A 19,708-nucleotide genomic window follows, 5' to 3' on the forward strand; every position below is an offset into this window, starting at 1 on the left:
TTATATATTACCTCACCCAGCACTCGCGGGCCTCTCTCCCTTCTCGTGACGAAGGATGCGACTAGACCCGCTCCCTCTCCTCCCGCTGCTCCTTACCTCAGCCCGAGCCGCTGTCCGAGAAGACTACTCCGACAACACCGACACATCCTCCCCATTCCACCTACCGCTCTTCGACAGAAATAATAATAATCATAATAATAATGGAAACCCGATCTTTATCGACAGTCGCAATGCGAAAGAGGCTGTAGCACTAGAAAGGCGCCAGAATCAGTGTCCGGCAGGTTTCAACAGCTGCGCCTTGCTAGGTGCTGCCGGTGCATGCTGCCAGTCCAATGCCGTCTGCTCGCGCGACGATGCGAATCACATCGCCTGCTGTCCCAGCGGATCGATGTGTACTGGTAAACTGACAGGTGGGCAAATATCTAAACTTTTTCCCCTATAACCCCGATCTTATAAACTAGTTAAAAATTGGTAACAAATATCCAAAAACCTGACCAGTCCCCTCCCAAACCACCTCCACCAACTTCATGTTCCCCCAGCCAGGCACCGCAACAACCACTCCACCCCTAACCCCAACTCCCACCGCACCGGGAACCGCCTCGGTTGTCCCCAACGCCCCATATCCGTTTACTGTCATCCCAACCACCTTTTCCAACCAAGAAGCCTGCGTCACCGCCTACTCAGGCTGCCAGGCGCAATTCTCCAGCTGTACGGCGGCGCTGGGAGGTGTGCACGGCGTCACTGTTGGGGGTTGGAACGGGCAGGGGATAACGGTAGCCGGTTACGCGCCGACAGCGGGGAATCCGCAGTCTGTCTGCTCAAGTTTGAGCACGGCTGCTTGCCATGGGTTACAGGTTGGGTATTGTACGGCGTTTAGGGGTGGAGTGGGCTCCGGAGGGATTGGACGGAATGGGGGTTGGAGTGGGAATGGATTGTTGTATGATATTGCGGCTGGGGTTGTAGTTGCGGTTGCGGGGATGATTGTTTGATTTTAATTGTGGTGTTGTTCCCCCTTTTTTTACTTTAATATTTGGTTCTTATATGTGGTGATTATCTTGTGATGATTCTGAATTTTTTTTGTTCTTTCCCCTTTAATATTTGGTTAACGTCGGGTTTCAAGCGTCTGCTTTATTTCCCTTTCATCTCTCTCCTCTTCTTTTTCCATATTAAGTGCTAAGATATATACGACACCACAAATATGTATATTGGCCTTGTACATGTGAACAATCGGGATTAGCCTTATTTCTTTCTGCCGATGACTTATAGATGCTGGGCTGTTCTCCGGCAAGCTTCTGCTGGTTCTGCAGTCTTCCCTCCATTATTTCGTGGCTTTATAGCGCAAATCTACAAGTTGGAGCCATTTCCCACCCTTAAGCCTTATCAAGACGCCCCTTGCGTTACTTGCAAAGACGGACGGATGCTACATCATAAATCAAGCACCCATCCAATGATCCAAGGATCCTAGGTCGCAGTGAACGAATTAGTCAGCATATTAGCTTTTCTCGGTGCTGGTACCTTTGCGGGAGATCCGGACCCATCAAACTCAGACCGCAATGTCAAGACACTTTATTTACTGCCTGCGTGGAGTACGGGAGTAGAGATCGTACATGCCGAAAAGCAAATACTTGTGTGTGGCCTGACATATTCGCTGGCCATGTTTCTGACCATCTCCTGTTATGCCACGCCGGCAAGTCGCCGGTCGGCATCCACCAAGCTTCCCCGCCCAAACTCGGATGACGCAGACGCTGTTAGTACCGCGCACGAACAACTCACACCACCGTTATTAACAACAGTCTGTTCTTCGATTATTAATATCCCCCGTTCCGCAGTTGGGGAATTTCTAGCTCGCTCTCCTACAACTACAATTATTAACTAAAGTGCCTAAGGGCGAAATCCATTACACCCAACGGGGGCCGGTGTTGGCTGCAAAATTAGGGTGGTTGGGTGAGTTGGCACTAGCTAACTGAACAGTGATGTAGTAATAAGAAAAGTGGCTGGGCGGGACAAAAAAGAAAGGGCTGGGTCTTAGACAAGTGCACCACCACCTCAAGTTTGGAGGGCTTTCTTTTCTTTTCTTTTCCTGTTTTCGTCTTTTCTCTCTTTCTTCTGTTTTACTTTCCTTGGTTTGGAATTGATGTGCTCTTCTTGTCGTATCGTTTTCTGCATATCCGTTGAGATCTTGCCAAACCTGTCAACGCGGGAATAGTTTTGTTGCTTGAGGAAAATCTATCCACCTCACGTATTCTCACCTCTAAAATTTCTTCCAGCCGTTTGTCGCAAAGCCTTCAAGAGGTCCAAAATTGGGTTGTCGTGCACTCTACGAACCGGCCTGTACTCGTACGGTGGTTGGTGAGAGACAACAATAGACGCCCATTGAGTCGAGGATCTAGACTGGACTTCTTCCAACCTCAACACAACCAAAATGCAGCGCCTCAGGATATCCTCAGGCGCCTTAGCCATCTTAACCATCCTCTCACAAGCGCCATTGACACAATCGTTCCCATTCCCCGTCCATTTCAACCTCAATCTTGCCAGCCGCGATTGCACGCCATGCGGCTTCTACAGCCAAGAATGCTGCACCGCATTGCAAACTTGCTCCACCAACGCTAACAATCAAGCAGTTTGCGTCAATTCCCCCCCCGCGAAAGCTCAAGATTCCGGCCAATGGGAAACCTTCACAACGACATACGTCCGCACAGATCTGGTAACAGTCACGTCGACTGGGAGCAGATTAATCACGGCACCAACCTCCGGAAATCAAGTACAATGCCAACTCAATCTCGGCGAGTCCCTCTGCGGGACAATATGCTGCACAGCCGCCCAAGCTTGCAACACAGACGCACTCCGATGCGTTGAATCGGGAAGCTCACCCTTCGAACCAACAGTTGGCCCCGCCCCAACTCCTCCGACCAGACCAACCAGCTCCGGCCGCGCAACAATCACCGCCCACCCAACAGCAGCCGTCCCATTCATCCCGCCTGTCGGATCAGACGGACAACCTCTCCCTCCACAGGCCTCCACAGGCGGCAGACTCAGCGGCGGCGCAATCGCAGGCATCGTCATCGGTGTCCTAGTCGGAGTTGTCCTGCTATTCCTCATCTGCCTCTCCGCCTGTGCCAAGGGCGCCATCACGACCATCCTGGCACTGCTGGGACTAGGAAAAAAGAGAGGAAGCAGTAGCGGCTCCGGTAGTACCCAATCGTTCTCTGACGTTGACAATCGTCCACCGGGTCGTACGTGGTTTGGTTATCGTCCCTCCCGGCCGCCTGCGGGCTCAGCCTCGTACTCCTCCTATTCTAAAAAGTCAAAGAAGTCGGGCTTGTTTGGGATGGGAAAGTGGACTAGTGTCGGGCTTATACTTGGTGCATTGGCGATTTGCCTTGGATTGAGGAGCAAAAAGAAGCAGAATGGTCCTCCGAGCTCGGCGTCATATTCGGACTCGTATTATTATTATGATTATAGCAGCAGCAGTAGCAGTAAGTAGACAGCCACGGCGTTTGAAGTTTCTTTTGGTGGTATTTGCTTTCAATGTGCTAACCAATTTCCCCCTCTCCTTTAGGCAGCTCAGCGCCCCGAACGAAGCGGTCACAGTATTCGAAGACAAAGTCGAAGTCAAGATCTAGATCGAGGTCGACGAAGCATTGATTTCTCTTTGTCTGATTGGCCTCTTTCCACTTCTCTGAATTCTGCTGGTTGATTTCCAAAGCATCGTCCTCGAATAGATCTCCATTCATTTGTGTCGATGTTCTGGCGTTTCCCGAACTTCCTTTCATTTTCAATTTCTTGTTTATTAGTCTTGAATCTTGTTTGTCAATGATGCGGCGTTAAGCGGGGTTTGAACGGGGCACTCTTCATATGTCTACGATTTGAAATGTCGACTATGTATATAATAATGCGGATAATTTTTCCTGTTATGAAAGATTAAGGGATATCAGGGATACGACAGACGGGTGCGGAATATGTATGTATGGAATGTAAGGTTCAACGAAGAGCTAGGGATGAAAGTAAATAACGACTAGGCCAAAATGATATAAATTCAACTTGTGCAAACTAGTTATATCATTGAAAAAGTGCTCCGTTTAAGTAAAGCCAAGGAAAAGAATGCACAAAATGATTGTTGGCTGTCCCAGCTCACATTCTACTCACATTCTTTTCATACCTGGTGTTTTCATTTGATCGAGAACCCCGGAAGTTTGCTGCCGATGTGGACCTTGGGTGTTATTAGTGCCTTGGGGTGATTAGTCATCACCGGTCGAATCAACTGACCCGCCATAGTCCGAACTTCTCCCAACCCAGCAAGTCTTTCTTGTGCCTCATTACTTCGGACTTCGCACTTCGGACTTCAACCACCCAGTTCTGTTTCCTTTCTTCACTCTTTTCTGCCCTATCTATTCCTCAGAACCCATACCTATCCTCTCATCTGACTCATAGCGTTGTGCAAAGTTATTCACTCGGGGACAACCTCCCCAGAGTGGTGGCTTTCATACTCCTATTTTCGCGATGTTACAGACTCAATCCCAACACCTTTTCTCACATCAGCATCAATATCCCCACACAGCTGCAGACGCTTCCTGGATCCAGCAGCAACAGCAGCACCAGCAGCAGCAACAACAACAGCAGCACCAGCAGCAGCAGCAGCAGCAGCAACAGCCCTCCCATTACCAGCAGCAGCAACAGCAACATCAACAACAGCAGCAGCAGGCGCAGTCCCAACAGCACCATCCCCAGTCATCTCTGGCAGCCCAACAGCATGCTCAAGCGCAGGCAGCGGTTGCCGCTGCGGCTGCTGTGGCCCAACACCAACATTACAATCGGATAGCCTTGAATAATAGCTCTGCTGCTTCCGCTGTTGCTGCTGCTGGTAACCAGGCTGCGTCCGGTGTAGATAGTGCCGCTGCTGGTGCTGGCAATATCGATGGGGGAATCAGCGAAGAGAATCGGAGAGTCCTTGTGTGGGTGGCTGAGCTTATGGATCCTGCTCGGCGAGAGGCTGCTTTAATGGAGCTTAGCAAGAAGAGAGAGCAGGTGCCGGAACTCGCTCTTATAATATGGCATTCCTTCGGTACGTGATGATGAGAGGTTGTCCTCTTGCCTCCTCCTTGCTTTTGCTCTGACCATTTTGTCGCCTTTTCAAACAACTGATGCATTTATTTTGGGGCAGGTGTTATGACCTCTCTACTACAGGAGATTATCTCGGTTTATCCTCTATTGAACCCATCCCAGTTGACTGCTGCGGCCTCGAATAGGGTTTGCAATGCTCTCGCTCTGTTACAATGTGTGGCTTCGCACAACGAGACGCGCACTCTTTTCTTAAATGGTAATATTAATATTGGCACTAACTCTCTTAATGAAATTATAATCTGAAAACTGATGTGCTGACTCCTGGCCAAAATACAGCACATATCCCTCTTTTCCTTTACCCATTTCTTAACACCACCTCGAAATCTCGTCCGTTTGAATATCTCCGTCTCACCTCTCTTGGTGTAATCGGCGCGTTGGTGAAAAATGACTCGTCGGACGTCATAAACTTCCTGCTCACGACGGAAATCATTCCCCTATGCCTTCGCATCATGGAAACAGGCTCCGAACTAAGCAAGACTGTTGCCATCTTTATTGTACAAAAGATCTTACTGGATGATATTGGCCTTGCATATATTTGTGCTACTTATGAGCGTTTCTATGCCGTTGGAACCGTGTTGAGTAATATGGTCACTCAGCTTGTTGAGCAGCAAACTGTGCGGCTGCTTAAGCATGTCGTTCGTTGTTTTCTTCGGTACTTTCCTTATCCTAAGGACCCCCCTGCTTATTAATCTTTTTTGCTACCCGGTTGTCTGAGTTATGCTCCTAATCTTGCTATCTAGTCTGAGCGATAACAATCGCGCCCGTGAAGCCCTCCGCCAATGCCTTCCGGAGCCCCTTCGCGATGCAACATTCTCATCAGTCCTGCGTGATGATGCTGCCACGAAACGCTGCCTAGCTCAACTTCTAATTAATCTGTCTGACAATGTTGTCGACGGGACCTCGGCTGGCGCCACTATGTAAGATTTCTAACCCAAAAAAAAAATCCAAAGAAAGTAGGTTGTCGATTCCTCTTTTTCTTGTTTTCTTTTGTCTGCGAAATAATACTCGAATACACTGATAAGGAGAGAGAAAGGGAAAAAGACTAATAATAGTGGGCGGAGGGAAAGAATTTTTAACAAATAAGGAGTCACATCCATATTTGCTACGATGTAGGACGAACTGAACAGACAAAAATAATTGCCAAATAGGGGCGAACAAGAAAAGGTCTTGTGCAAATCTCGGCGTAGAGGCATCATAGGCAGGGTACAAGGGAAAAAGGAAATGTTTCAAAATGCGGATCTTCTCTTTTTTTGCGTTTTGTTTCTTCAATTTGGCTTTGATAGCACCTCGGGGGCTAGGTAATTTGGGCGAGTGAGTTGGGCGAATCTTTTATCTATTCTTCTTTTCTTCTCTTCTCTTCTCTTCTCTTCCCCTTTTTCCCTTATTCTTTCTTTCTTTCTTGTGCTTTTGTTGTCATGTAATAAATGATCTCATTTTACTTAATTATGCCTATAATTTTACCATCATTGCTCAGTTGTCATACTCATGTCTTATGTTTCATTTCTCCCGGAGACACAAACGTGATCCCCCCTCTTGTTTTACATCTTCCAGCTTCTTCCCCAGTCTCTCTTTCGAAGGTGCTCCTTTTTCTGTCGCTTCCCTCTGTCAATTTTATGCTTCAGCACTGGAATTGTCTTATCTTTTGATTTTAATTTTCGATTTGTGATTGTGATATGGGGCCATGCCATGGATGATCATTTTACATTCACTTTCTACTTCATTACCATCTTGATTATGGTACAGATGGGGAAAATTCCTTTGGGAAAAAAAAAGGGGGGGGGGGGGGGGGGTGGGAAGGGAAAAGAATAAATGTGCTTCTGCAGAGATGAGCATTTGGGCAAGTTGTCTTGTTTAGCTAAGGGTTGAGTGTCATTTCTCTGTGTTTCCCTTCCAGGTAGTATTTTTATACAGAACGAATCTTCTCATACAGAATTTTTAATTTACAGTTATTCTATTCAAAGGATTTGGTGTTTTTCAAGTTTTTCTGAAGGGAGCAAAAGAGGAGAGATGAGAGGAGGCTGAGAGAAGGCTCTATTAGTTCAATTTTACTTTTGTTAAACTTTACAGACTCCCTTGGTTTGATGGGATTAGTATACAAATGCCTCATTTCCTTCCATTCTATCTTTTCCATGCTGGCCTTGTTGGTGATATGGTTAGGGTTCCTGGCGGACTTTACCAAGTAATAAGGGGTCATAAGATTAGGGGGGGATGTTGAGATCTATTCATGCTTAGGTCCTACCTTTTCTTATCTGATGATATTTTAATATCCTACTTGGCATTGCGGCAATGTCTCGCTTACTCAAACATATGATATCATCATATTGGGCGTTAGAGTTAAAACGTGGTTTAGAAGGGGTTGAACATGGGTTTTAAATCTTGTGCGGAAAAGCACTCGGCGAGGTTTATGATAATAATAATAAACCATGACACTTACCCCTTTAAAACTACATACGCATATCATACCTCAACATACCCTCACATCCTCAGCTATATGCTCTTGACGGAATTGATTTTAATCATACATCTCCAACCCTGATCCTTAGCTTAATCCTAATCCTAACATACCTCTTACCAGTGTTGGAACGGTGAGATTGAATAGAGATAAGTAATATATGCAGTGTGGTTTGGTAAGTTATTGTGAAATGTGTATAAACTTGTTTGACTGAGCTAGTTAGTTAGTAAACTAGTTAGTTATTTTATATGGAGTGACTAACCACGCCCAAACTTTTAAACACCCATCAACTAATAGTTAGTTAATTATTTAGATGACTCGGTGATTTGCGCTTACCAATCTTCCCCCGCCAGTCAGCATATGGCTTGGCAGACGCGACGCTTCCCCCTCTAACCCAAAGCGTTTCCTGGTCCTTTTCTCCTCCAGCCCTTGGAACTATCGACCTTTCCCGATTTGATCGACGTGCCTCAAGGAGCCTTGACTTTCTCCAATATATGAAAATAAAAATATATGCGACTCTGGGCGTCTTGTCAACTCCCCCCATGTCACTTGTTTGTTATTCTATGCCTCTCTGGTTCTTCAATTTCTCCTATTGATCTAGTATCTTTTCTGAGCTTCCCCTCAAGCATGTCTGTCTATGGACAATAGACTATAGACGACCGTTAGGAAAAAGAGGGCTTCCGGCACCTTTTCGTTATTCCCCCCCTAGTTAACATCCGCCGCGCAGACCGTCTGGGTCAGATCCCTAGTCTACCTTGATACCGAACCTATCTCTAGTCGAGACCAGATAAGCCTTTTATTTCGCGTCAAACGATCTCATCCGCGGACTCCTGCGAAAATAACCTCCGTAATGGTTTTGCGAAAGCGCGCCAGGGAGGAGACCGAGGATTCAAGTACACATGTCGCGAAAAAGAGTGAACCGCAGCCGGGCCATGAAGAAGAACATGGCCTGCTCTACCAGCTGCGCAATATGTGGGAGTTTTCGAATCTTGTGCAGTATATCTATTCCTTCGGGAAGGTGGTGAAGATTAGCGATGATATCGATATTGATGTGCGTTTTCCTTGCTTTTTCTTTTCATACGGGATTCTATTGGGTTTCCTTTATCCACTCTCATCTACTTTCCAGGCCAAGGAACACACTGATTTGCTAACGCAACTCTTTTGATCTCAACAGAATTTGGAAACGGAATGTCTGAAGCCTGGTCCTTCAGCAAAACTTCTCGATATCGGACTAACCCTCCTAAAATTCGTCTCATCCCATCGCGGACTCACGTATGCGCCTCCCCCAACACCTCTTCCCCCCCCCCCCCTCCCCCCCGGTGGCATAGACAAACTCAAGTTAGTAATTTTCCTCTGTTATTTTGGCGTGATAGGTCGGAAAACTTCGAAGAGTATACCAGGCGGCAATACTTGGCAAAAGCACCTGCCCGTAACCCGTTCGGGGATGCAGAGGAGCCGATCAAATTCAACGATCTCGATATTTTTCAAAGAATACGTATCTTGCAGCAATTAGCATTATGGACTTTCTGGAATCCGGATCGCATGCGCGAAAGGATGCCGGAGCAAAAAGAAACGGAGCAGACTCAATGGGTATGTAACTGGTAGACCCCTTGGACAGATTTGTGCTGCTTCTTGAGGAGCTGAGTGCTGATTTTGGCTGAATTAAATAGCGCGTGGACGAAATTGGATATGATCGCGATGAGCGGCTTTACTACGTGCTCGATGATAACAGGTTGTACCGTCGAACTGACCCTCCCATCCCGGCTGCTAGGCCTGCTAAACCAAAGGCGAACAGCAAAAAGGCGAGAGCAGCTGCCCGCGCTGCGAAAAAGCGAAAACTTTCTGGAATAAAAGATGAAGAGGATAAAGAGCCCAAGAATGAGGCTAATGGAGGCGCTGAACAAGATTCATCTGACCATGGCTACAAATGGGAGTGCATTGCTATTACCCTTGCACAGTATAACGCCTTCCTCGAAACAATTAAAAAGTCTAAAGATCCCAACGAAGAGTTCCTTCGAGAACAGCTCGTGGAGAATGTCATCCCCATCATTGAAAAAGTCGAGGAGTCTCAACGAAGGAAAAGAGAACGAAGAGAGAAAGAATTGATTAATATGCAACGCATGGCCAATGCAAAACGCTCAAGCAGAATAGCAAGCAAGCAAGACCGGGAACGCCAGGAAATGGAAGCTGCAGAAGCGGCGCGAAAGCGTGAAGCAGAGCGCCTTGCTGCGATTAAGGAGCAGGCGAAGCAAAAGAAGATTGAGAAGGAACGGCTGTACCGCATGATGACCCGGGAGCAGCGTCTCAAGGACCGTGAAGAAAAACGGAGATTGCATGAAGAGGAGCTGGCCAAGATAGCGGAGGAGGCAAAGAAGATTGAAAGCGGCGAGGCGAGGATGTCTAAGAGGCATTTGAAGGCTGAGATGGAGAAGCGCAAGAAGGATCTCGAGGCTCTACAGAACGAGGAACGGTGGATTTTCGATTGTTCGGGTTGTGGTGTTCATGGGGAGAATCTTGTAAGTCATCTTTGCCGTTCTACTGTGGTGCGGCTCGTAAGTGGTCACTAAGTTCTGACACAGGATGATGGCTCTCATATTGTTGCTTGCGAGAAATGCAATATTTGGCAACATATCGAATGTCTGGTTATTCCAAAAGATGAAGCGGAAAAGGAAGATTTCCATTTTGTCTGTAGCGACTGCAAACGTCGTATAGAGGAGGCTAATCTACCGAAAATCCCTCCTCTGAAGTTCCGCATTGGCGCCTCTTCTTCCCCTCCCTCGACTGGCAAGCCAAAGGCCAATGGAGAAAAACGCAAGAGGCAGAATCATTCCATCTCCCCTTCAGTGAAGAAGGCCAAACACCCATCTACTTCCCCTGCTAAACCTTCGGTCCCACTGCCAAAAAGCAATATTTCAACGAATGGCTTTGTGGTTGAGATTAGCCAGGGGCAACGGTTACTTAACCCTCAAACCACCTCTCTCTCTAGCCAGCCGACCATACCCTCGTCACCCCAGCGCCAAATGCAGCAGCCAATACACAATGGTCTCTATCCTCTGCCTCCTGGTCCCCACCCTCGTTCCAATATACAGCAGCCTAACTCCTCATTGGCTCCATCCCCTTTCTCCCTTACCAACGAAGCCTCAAACGCGCTCCCGCGTCCCAACACTCAGCCGCCGGGACCTGCCCCTCATTTTCTTCACTACCAACCTCCAGGACTCTACCCAAGATCAAATTCCAGCTCTTTCACCCCCCAACACGTCTCCGCATCCCCATCAACGAAAGCAGGCTCCTTCATATCCCCAATACGAAACCTCCCCTCCATGTCCCCTACGCAGGGAAACCAAGACGTCGGCCCGCTAGCCGGATTCCCACCTTCATCACTTCCGAATGGACCCCTTCCCGCCACTCCGCGCGTCCATCACCAAATTCCCACACATAGCGCCATTACCTCCTCCCCAGCTTACACAGCAGCCCAGCCATCTAACCCTTCTCGTACATCCCCTTCTCTCTCCTCCACCACCTCCACACCAGCCAGGAACTCATTTGCATACACCTCTCCCTCTCCATCTCTACCTCCCACTTCAGGTATAAGTCCCATAAAACACACCCCAGCACACCCACCTCTTTCATCCTTTACCTCTTCAAGCACGGTGACCACGCCCATTCTGCCACCTGTACAGAGACTCCATCCCAGTCCCAAGCTAATGGGTAGAGCATCTCCCGATTCCCCTATACCACCACCTGTCAAGAACATGACTCCCGATCAGGAGGATCGGAGAAGGAGGGAGAACGAGTTGGCGGTAGCGCAAGGTCTAAACCTGAGTCAGAGTCAGAGACAGCATCAGTATCAGTATCAGATATCTGGTACAACGCCACAGGTTTTGGATTGCGTGATTCTCCCACAACCGCGGGTTCAGCAACAGCAACAGCAACAGCAACAGCAACAGCAACAGCAACAACATGCCTTCGGGACGACTCTGGTTCAGCCAACACAGAAATCAAATAATAATCAATGAGAGACAATGCGATTCGAGGATATATTTTACAGGTTAAATGGCAGGATCATAGATGGATGAATGCCTTGGATGAGCTGCCTCTCTTTCAAAATTTCGCTTTTTGTTATTTCTCCTCAACTTTTCCCGCCACTCCTTATGTTATCTTGAAAAAGAAAGTAACAAGAAGCCTTGGAAAAGCATTCAAGCAAAGCAAACTCCTCGTTGTGTACTGCCTTGGGGAATTAAGGAAATAGGAGATTTCAAGTATGCATCATCCAGGATTTTTACTTTTTTGTTCAAGCTGCTTTTCAATCACAAGAACCACTACGTTATGTTTCATTATTGCTCCCCCTGTTATTCAGGCATAGGTAACAATATGCCTCCTATCGCTAAATGCGTACGATATGATACATATCCCATTTTGCGCTCTCTTTCTCTCCCCCTTTCCATCATTTTCTGGTTGATTGAGATAAAAGAAGTAGAAAAAAGGGGCTGATAGTGCACTTACTTGTTTTTGTAACATCATTCAAGCATCCATATCCCCTGTACTTCATGTGTATATATGGTGCCTGTATGTATCATTAACTCCATTTATTCTTTTCTCTACCCTGGATGTTCTGGTTTTAGGACCCTTTCTTCTCTTTCAAGGAGTTTTGATATGGTTTGGCAGAGTGAGAAATGGATAGGGTGAGGTTAGCATAAAATTATAACTCTGAGGTATGAAGATACCATAATCCGTTAAATTTTCCCTTCAATTTATAGTTTTGGTGCTATGTTCAAATTTAATTATTTTTGACATTCTCTAGAGAAACATTAGCCCCTTTACTTTTAACTCGACTCGTCTACAAAAAGCGCCCTGCAGCATTTTTTACCCCTTCATTTATCAGAGCTCATGTTTTGTTGAAGCTTCTCCAAATCTTCTCATAGTCCATTGTCTCCTCTCCTTCTCCAGCCGGCAGATATTAGATAGATGGATGTATTTGAGATGCTGAAATGCAGACAAAAGAAAAGAGATGTTCAATTCCTATCGTCCATGAATACTGGAACCCGTTGTCCAAATGTGACGAATCTCGGGATAGATAATCACTTAGTTGGTCCTTTCGAAACATGCTTATCAGCCAGCTTCCAACACACATCCCTCCATCTATCGAACTATCCATACCTAACAGAAGGCAGGCTTGAAACGCATTTTTCCTGCTTCCCCAAGCTAAGAGGAGCAATGTCTCGAAAACATGGGTGAGAGGAGTTCCCCTTTTTCGGGATATGTTACCAGCTGGTTCATCTCGGCATCTCCAATAGACATGGAAGACGCTAACACTATCATTCTGATGACTTGATATCTGCACACAATATGAGACCGACAAGACTTGTTGGTTTAGAAAGCAAGGATTCTTGTTTTTGAAAATAAAATAAAAAATCCACAAACGCGAGATAGAGACACAGGACCCCGGCGCTTGCAGGCTGTCAAGCTAATCATGTCACCCTCCAACAAGTTTCAATAACAAATGAAATTGAATCGGAGATATAATAGTGAGCTGGATGGTGAGACTAGGTATGCACTGTAGACGGTTGTACGACTGGCCCATGCAGGCCTAAAGTCCAAACGAAACACGACAGTACGGAGCGGAGGAAAGTTGAAGTAATGCCCTCGGGCAGGGAAGAATCATAAAAGTGAGCATGGAGAAACTGGAGAACGAGGATTGAAATGTAGGGCAACAGGTTGAAAACTGCTTTGCAGGCTCCCATCTATCCCCAACCCATTAAGAAATGAGAATAGGAATTCGGAAATTTGTTTTGCTTATGTTCTGTGCTACGTTCAAGGACTCCGTCGTTTTCTTACTTCTGTTACCTTTAACAGTTATTTATTTTCCCAAGCATAGCAAGCCATTTTAAGGGGTACCTTGTATGCCCGATATTGCAGTGGCCAACGAAGTTTTCGAGGCTGCATGCCAGCATATTATATTTCCACAGAGCATGCCTCATGCAATGTAACAAAATAGCTCGGAAATGAAAGGCTTCAGGCCTGGATGCGTCCTGTGCCACCCCAATATATGGCGCTGAAGTGCTAGCTAGCCATGGCGCGGGTGAGAGGTGTGTTGGTATTCGCTTTTTCGCTGGGAGCAATTTGGACATCCATATGGCATGTGCTTTGCCAAAATGCCACCAGTGAATTGGACCATGGGCTTCAAGAGTAGGAGAAGGAAAATCCTATGTCAAGAGCCTTCATGCCACCGCTCCATCCCACCTCTCATCAAGAATCCAGGGAGAGATGAGACGGGAGGGCGGTGATCAGGGGCCAACACTCCGCGTCTATCCAATCTTCCCAGTCGCGACAATGGTTTAATGCATAGTCATGGTGGCAGTGGGTTACAGCAGCTCTTGGCTTCTGCGACTAGTTCCCCCGCACTTCGTTTCCCTGTCGCTGTCGCCGCAGGTGAAAACAGCTTCTTCGAGGGCTGTTGCTTGTGTTGACATTTTCAGCTTGGTCAAACCTGATATCCCATGGGGGGCGAATGCTTGGAAACAAAACGAGGAGCAGGAACTTGATATTGGACTAGAAACTAACAGGTCGATCTGAGGCCGTCCCTGTATGGCTCTGAAAGCAAATATTGAGTGGCAAAATATAAAGATAGTGGCAACCTCCCCTGGCACGATGGTTGAGTACCATGATTGGAAGATGGCATATACGAGACTGGTTTGTTAGAAATTCCAATAGCTCTTCAGAGCTATCCCGCTTGCGAACCTCCATGGAACGATATGGTAGTGTTCGCTTTAGCTCAATCAGTTTCTCACACTCACACTCACACACACACACTCACACTCACTCACACTCACACTCACACACACACACACACGCACACACACACACACACATACACACAGTCCTGAGAATCAGGTATTGTGTCGCAACAATCACAACCCAACTGTGATGATACGTGAGCTTTTGAAGCACCAGCACCGGACATACCACAGCAACAAGTTTTCGAATTTAACACAAGCTTGAGAAAGTAGCCGGCAATAGTACCACATCCATCCACACCCACAGAGGTTTGTGAATGCCTTGTCACCATGTCACAACAAGAGATATGACCTGGGCGGCAGGGACACGGTGTAAGCGTCATGGGTCTGGGGTCAACTCAAGGGCAAAGAGGAAAATTTGCCACCTTGTTGAGCAAAGAACTCTGTGGCTATTTTAGGATAATTGCCAGCAATATCGATCGAGAGAACTCTGCTGGGCAATTTTCGGATAATTTTTGAGGACGACCTCGCAGTTGTTGCGGTCCGTCCAGTTCTGAAAGCTGTCCACCAATATCTGGTTTTGATAGTTCTGATCAGCCCTGGTTCGATAGGTAACTAGTTAGTCAATGGACCTTAAATATCATCAGCCCACGGGCATCCATCGGCATCAACGCACCCCTGTCAACTTACCTTGGGAAATGGCCGAAGTCGGACTCGAATCACTTAATCCATTTGGGCGTCGTTAATCCATGAAATTGCCAGTGCTGATATTTGGAGATAGCTAAGGGATCTTCTCTTTACATTCCCTCCCTTTAGCACCTAGAGTAGTTAATCGAGAAGAGCAGAGCAGCTGGGGATATTGCCCGCATCTCAAGTTTCACGATGTTACTTACTACTTACTACGTCAATTGGGGTCTCCTAATTACCCTACAAACGGTTGTGCAACCTGCCCGCATTACAAGTCTGTCATCATCGGGAGCACAATCAAGCACCACGGCCCTATAAGAGTCTCTCGTCGCTTAGAACCCTCCCCCTTGTCGGGGAAATGTTTTCCGCAATTTGAATCGCATTGTCTCCCTGAAAACTTTACATGCATTATTATTCATAATTCACGATCTCGCACTGGTGACCGCTTCATTTCAAGCGTTGTCCTCGACATGCTTTGCATGTGCTGTGCATTAGTTAAATGTTAGTTAGTTACACGATTTACCTGGATGTGCTATCTTCTCGAATAGAAAACAAAGGCGACGACCGGACATCTCGGGAAAGTTCTTAACGTCATGGTGGGAGCAAAATATATAATTTTTTAGCGAACTTATACAGCAAGGAAATGCGATCCCGGCTGTCTGGCACAATTCAAGGAAAGGCTCGCTATTGTCGAGGGCGGTTATTGTCTGCGGGGGGAAATTACATAAAATAACCGGCTAACTAGCCCTTGCAAAGGTTATTCCACCTCCTAAAAGCCATAAACCCACGAAAATGGGGATTCTTCCCTTCCTAGCAAGGTGGGAAACCGCTCTTATCTGAATGGTAACTTGATATTGTTGTGTTGAGTTTGGGGGTTATTGTGACGGTAGCTCGGGATTCCTCTAAAATCGAGAACGGTGTCGATGGTCGGATTAGACCCACAGAGCGAGATAGCAGTGGGAAGAGTGCGCGTAAACATGCCGGTATGTTAGCCTACAAAGCCTCCTCTTTAGAGCGTTATAAGCTCCCAGGCTGCTATTAGTTAGTTAAAGCATGAAATGGCATATTCACACATGTATAGTCCCCGGACGCTATGCAGCAAAAGTGATAGAGGGAAGACGGGCATTTTAGATATTTACTATTTACATGCACGATGAGAAATGAACAGGAAACAAAACCCCTCAGCTCTATCTGCCTTCTTGCAAAAAGGGTGTTTTCGCAAGAGCAAACAAAATGGAAAAAGAAAAGAAAGAAAAGAAGGAATTTAAGCTTCGCCTCGAGCCAACCGGCCTCGAGCATGACTGGGATCCGAAAGAAAGGGAAATATAGCAGACCTAGTTACACCACCACAAACTGACCCCTCCCATCAGCATTGATTTGGGTAATATTTGGCCATCCCCGCCAACCCTTTCTCACATATATCTTGCACTTCTCCCAGAGGGGTACCTACAGATAGCATCTTGGATAGAATGATCTTCGAGCACTTATGCAAACGAGGGCGTTACCTGAATACTGTCATACTCTCTCAGCAGGTCAGACATTAAGCATTCGTTCTCAAAGAGAAAATCCTGATTCGCTATGTTTTGAATCGGCGGATTCAAAATCAAACATAGGTGACACATGATAGTAAGACAGAATCGTTTGTCGAGGTTAAAGGGGGGTCGACCGGCTGAACCTGAAGGAAAACACGCGCCTGACAAGAAATCTGTCTAGCATAAGCACAGAGGCACTTCCATGAATTCTTGATGATCAATTTATGAAAATTTCCAAAAATTCCCCTTGGTATTCCCGCTAAACTTGAGGTAAATTGATAAATCCCGAAATGACATGTCCTCGAAGCGGGCAGAACATGGCAATTTTAATAACTGACAGCCACGAGAATATTATTAAATAAAAGGCTTCCAACACCAGATTCCTCAACAGACAGGGTTGTCGGCAACTGAAATAGCTGAAAGGTGATCAGTAAATATAAAAAATTATCCATCATCTTTTTTAAGACGTCATGATAAATTAGCGCTCTATTAGGACTGACCGTGAATAGTATGGGCTTCAATCCAGAATTGCTTTCTACCTTCTCGATTTATTTCTCTTCTCCATGCAAATGGAATCGCAGATGCGCCTAACCCCGCGATATGCCAGACCAATCTAGATAACCGCCCCAGGATGTATATTATCTCACAAGTCAGGGGAGGCCGCTCCTGGCAGATTGCCTGGGACAAGCGGGATGAAATTTAGAGTTGTTTACCCTAGCTTAATAGGGCTTGGTGCGGGAACATTCCCCCCGCCCACTGATTCCACAGATCTGCCTCGAAGTCGGACAGGAGAGTGGAGCCAGCCGTGATCGATGATCAGCCTTGTGAATGCTTGGCAATGTTTACTATTTTGTTGCAGTGCGGGGATGCAGTGTAACATTCTTCTCTTGCAGGAAGGGCTGCAAGGAGAAGTGGAATATTGGAACCAAATAGGACCAATGGGAATGAGCACATTTGCGGCGCAAAGCATAAGTTGACCGTTGGGGGCCGAGATGTGCTTATGCAGGAAATAAATGTATGATTCCAAGACCAGAGAAAAAATCTTGCCTAGGAACGGGCTTCATGGGAGACAGTATCGGTGTGTAGATCTGACTAGCGGAGAGAGCAGATAATAGGCTTGCCCAACGATCCTACGGTGACTGGCATTCCGTACATGAAAAAAACGGAAGGCGACCAGACGCCATGTAACTAGTGAGGAGCGGCAAGCTGTCATTCGGTGTCTCAGACCGTTCTGGATGACGATCTCTTGCTATCACCCAGAGCTTAAATTTAAAAGAGTGCCGCTAACCTTGTGGTTGTTGGCGTCCGGGACGCATGCAACTACGTAGATCAAAAGGCTTGTTGGCCTACCCTTGCAGTGATTGCTGATGTAGGTCATTCATCAGTTAACTAGTTACCTATTAGATAGTAAGTTAGTTGTCCGTATGGTAAAATATGGGGGAACCATGTCTCTCCATGACATTTCCTGCACTATTCCATATAAATGGCCCTGTATCTCTCAGTAAGTCGAGAAGTAGAAGAACGTCTTACACATGTCAATCCTTTCGCTTATAAAGACCAGAAAACTTATTAACTACCGGTCGATTATCAGCGTCGGAGTAATTAAACGTATTCAGGCAGTTATGTGGTCATGTCTAGGACACTTCATCGCTGCTATCCACTCAGGAGCTGAGATATGGCGCGATTATATGACTTCGGCGACTGGGAAAGTAGTCCCCGAAATGCATGGCCTTTTCCGCCCGGAATTAAACTGGAAAACGGATGGGCGTTATTGTTTGCACCTGATAAAGACAATGCGTATGTGTCGCGAGATGCTGAGAAAGGAATCCATCCAATTGGCAGAATTTGACAACAACAACCAGCGGCGTAGCAAGGACGCACAAGCGGATGAACGAACATCTGTGCATATATGTCAGAAATGTTGGCCAATGTCAACTTGCATCCCCCCCCCCTCTCCTCACAAACAAGGATCTTTTATTATGATCCTCCACGTTTTTGTTATTGTATGGACCAATGGCTGGTGTTAGAAACACTAACAGCAATCATATGTATGTCCAAGGCAAACTAACCTTCAGAGAGGAAGAAAGAGTAGAAAAAGTCCTCGAGATGGAAATGACATACATGGCTATCAATATCGAGATGAACCAATTACACTTCTTGTCACTACTCGGTGCAAAAATGATTTCAAATATTGACCTGCTTCATGCGTTTCTCATTTATTAGCCACAAGGAGGCACTTATCAGAACCAAATTAATAAGTGTCCAACCTTCCTCAGCCCCCGCGGATCCGCGGATCGAAGGTTCCAGGACACGTATTACAAAGTCTCAAGGGATGTGAGTTAGAATAATAGAACTGTTCTATGGGGCCCCGATGAAACCCGAAGCGAAAGCACATGAAATTGAAATAGGAATGCACTGAAATTAGGGGTAAATGGATCAAGCCAGAAGATATGTTTGGAAGGTTTCTCTTCTATGTTGTAAAATTATTCCCTTTGAACGCGATTTTCCCAACCTGACAGTGTGTATGTAGAAAAGGAAAGCAAATCAAAAGTAATTAGGACTTGCCCGCACCTTTTTTTTTCACCCAGCACTCTTCTCAGATTAAAAATAATAATAATAATAATAATAATAAAAAAACTACATGTACTCCAGGGCTACATCTCTTGTTTCTTTGATATTGCGGCAACGCTGTGTCTCAACTTGAAATCTCCGAATAAATCCGTAATGTGAAGAGTTTTGTTTTAGAGGCATAGTTATGGAACATAATGAAAGCATAAGTTTCCCGATTTCACCATTGATAAACCATGAAAGATTCCTCAGGAGTAACCATCCAAATTCCTTGGACAGCTCCGGATCACACGTGTTGCTGGGTTCATGAATGCCATTTTCTCGGCCCCCACCGTTCCCTGTCCGAGTGGGGATATCCAGGGAGGGGAGGAAGCTCTCCAAGACGTTGCGTGTGTCCATGGAACACACATCTTCGAGCGATAGCCGATGGCGAAGCTCTCCGCTGGGCAGTTCCTTCGGAGGATGGAAAAAATCGAAATGAGAGTGAGTGTTCTCACCGTTCTCTGACTGCATTCGGTAGGCTGATAAGTATTAGTTTTTATCTTGGAAAACACGTTTCGAGAACAGCCGTGTTTCCGGGAGAAGGCATATTCCCGTTGGTTGCACACGGACAT

General features: G+C 46.4%; 7 protein-coding genes across 7 annotated transcripts; 5 read left to right on the forward strand and 2 right to left on the reverse strand.

Annotated features, from left to right (window-relative positions):
* Nucleotides 1-55: 55 nt before the first annotated feature.
* PADG_02955 (uncharacterized protein) lies at nt 56-989 on the forward strand (the record flags this gene model as incomplete). Its single annotated transcript, XM_010760361.1, has 2 exons — nt 56-410; nt 499-989. The coding sequence occupies 2 exons, from the start codon at nt 56-58 to the stop codon at nt 987-989; spliced, it is 846 nt and encodes a 281-aa protein (XP_010758663.1).
* A 1,433-nt stretch (nt 990-2,422) lies between these two features.
* Nucleotides 2,423-3,645, forward strand: PADG_02956 (uncharacterized protein; the record flags this gene model as incomplete). The annotated part of the gene is made up of 2 exons (XM_010759908.1): nt 2,423-3,476; nt 3,560-3,645. 2 exons carry the CDS (start codon nt 2,423-2,425, stop codon nt 3,643-3,645), a joined length of 1,140 nt encoding a protein of 379 aa, XP_010758210.1.
* An 855-nt stretch (nt 3,646-4,500) lies between these two features.
* On the forward strand, nt 4,501-6,042 carry PADG_02957 (cell differentiation protein rcd1; the record flags this gene model as incomplete). The annotated part of the gene is made up of 4 exons (XM_010759909.1): nt 4,501-5,062; nt 5,162-5,317; nt 5,398-5,773; nt 5,862-6,042. 4 exons carry the CDS (start codon nt 4,501-4,503, stop codon nt 6,040-6,042), a joined length of 1,275 nt encoding a protein of 424 aa, XP_010758211.1.
* A 2,381-nt stretch (nt 6,043-8,423) lies between these two features.
* Nucleotides 8,424-11,589, forward strand: PADG_02958 (uncharacterized protein; the record flags this gene model as incomplete). The annotated part of the gene is made up of 5 exons (XM_010759910.1): nt 8,424-8,624; nt 8,748-8,845; nt 8,947-9,163; nt 9,244-10,089; nt 10,153-11,589. The coding sequence occupies 5 exons, from the start codon at nt 8,424-8,426 to the stop codon at nt 11,587-11,589; spliced, it is 2,799 nt and encodes a 932-aa protein (XP_010758212.1).
* Nucleotides 11,590-13,935: 2,346 nt separating this feature from the next.
* PADG_11521 (uncharacterized protein) lies at nt 13,936-14,534 on the reverse strand (the record flags this gene model as incomplete). Its single annotated transcript, XM_010760680.1, has 2 exons — nt 13,936-14,164; nt 14,446-14,534. 2 exons carry the CDS (start codon nt 14,532-14,534, stop codon nt 13,936-13,938), a joined length of 318 nt encoding a protein of 105 aa, XP_010758982.1.
* Nucleotides 14,535-18,058: 3,524 nt separating this feature from the next.
* Nucleotides 18,059-18,864, forward strand: PADG_02960 (uncharacterized protein; the record flags this gene model as incomplete). Its single annotated transcript, XM_010759911.1, has 2 exons — nt 18,059-18,456; nt 18,750-18,864. 2 exons carry the CDS (start codon nt 18,059-18,061, stop codon nt 18,862-18,864), a joined length of 513 nt encoding a protein of 170 aa, XP_010758213.1.
* Nucleotides 18,865-19,163: 299 nt separating this feature from the next.
* Nucleotides 19,164-19,708, reverse strand: PADG_11522 (uncharacterized protein; the record flags this gene model as incomplete). The annotated part of the gene is made up of 2 exons (XM_010760681.1): nt 19,164-19,547; nt 19,592-19,708. The coding sequence occupies 2 exons, from the start codon at nt 19,706-19,708 to the stop codon at nt 19,164-19,166; spliced, it is 501 nt and encodes a 166-aa protein (XP_010758983.1).

The sequence above is a fragment of the Paracoccidioides brasiliensis genome, assembly GCF_000150735.1.
Source record: "Paracoccidioides brasiliensis Pb18 unplaced genomic scaffold supercont2.3, whole genome shotgun sequence".
Classification (NCBI taxonomy): Eukaryota; Fungi; Ascomycota; class Eurotiomycetes; order Onygenales; family Ajellomycetaceae; genus Paracoccidioides; species Paracoccidioides brasiliensis.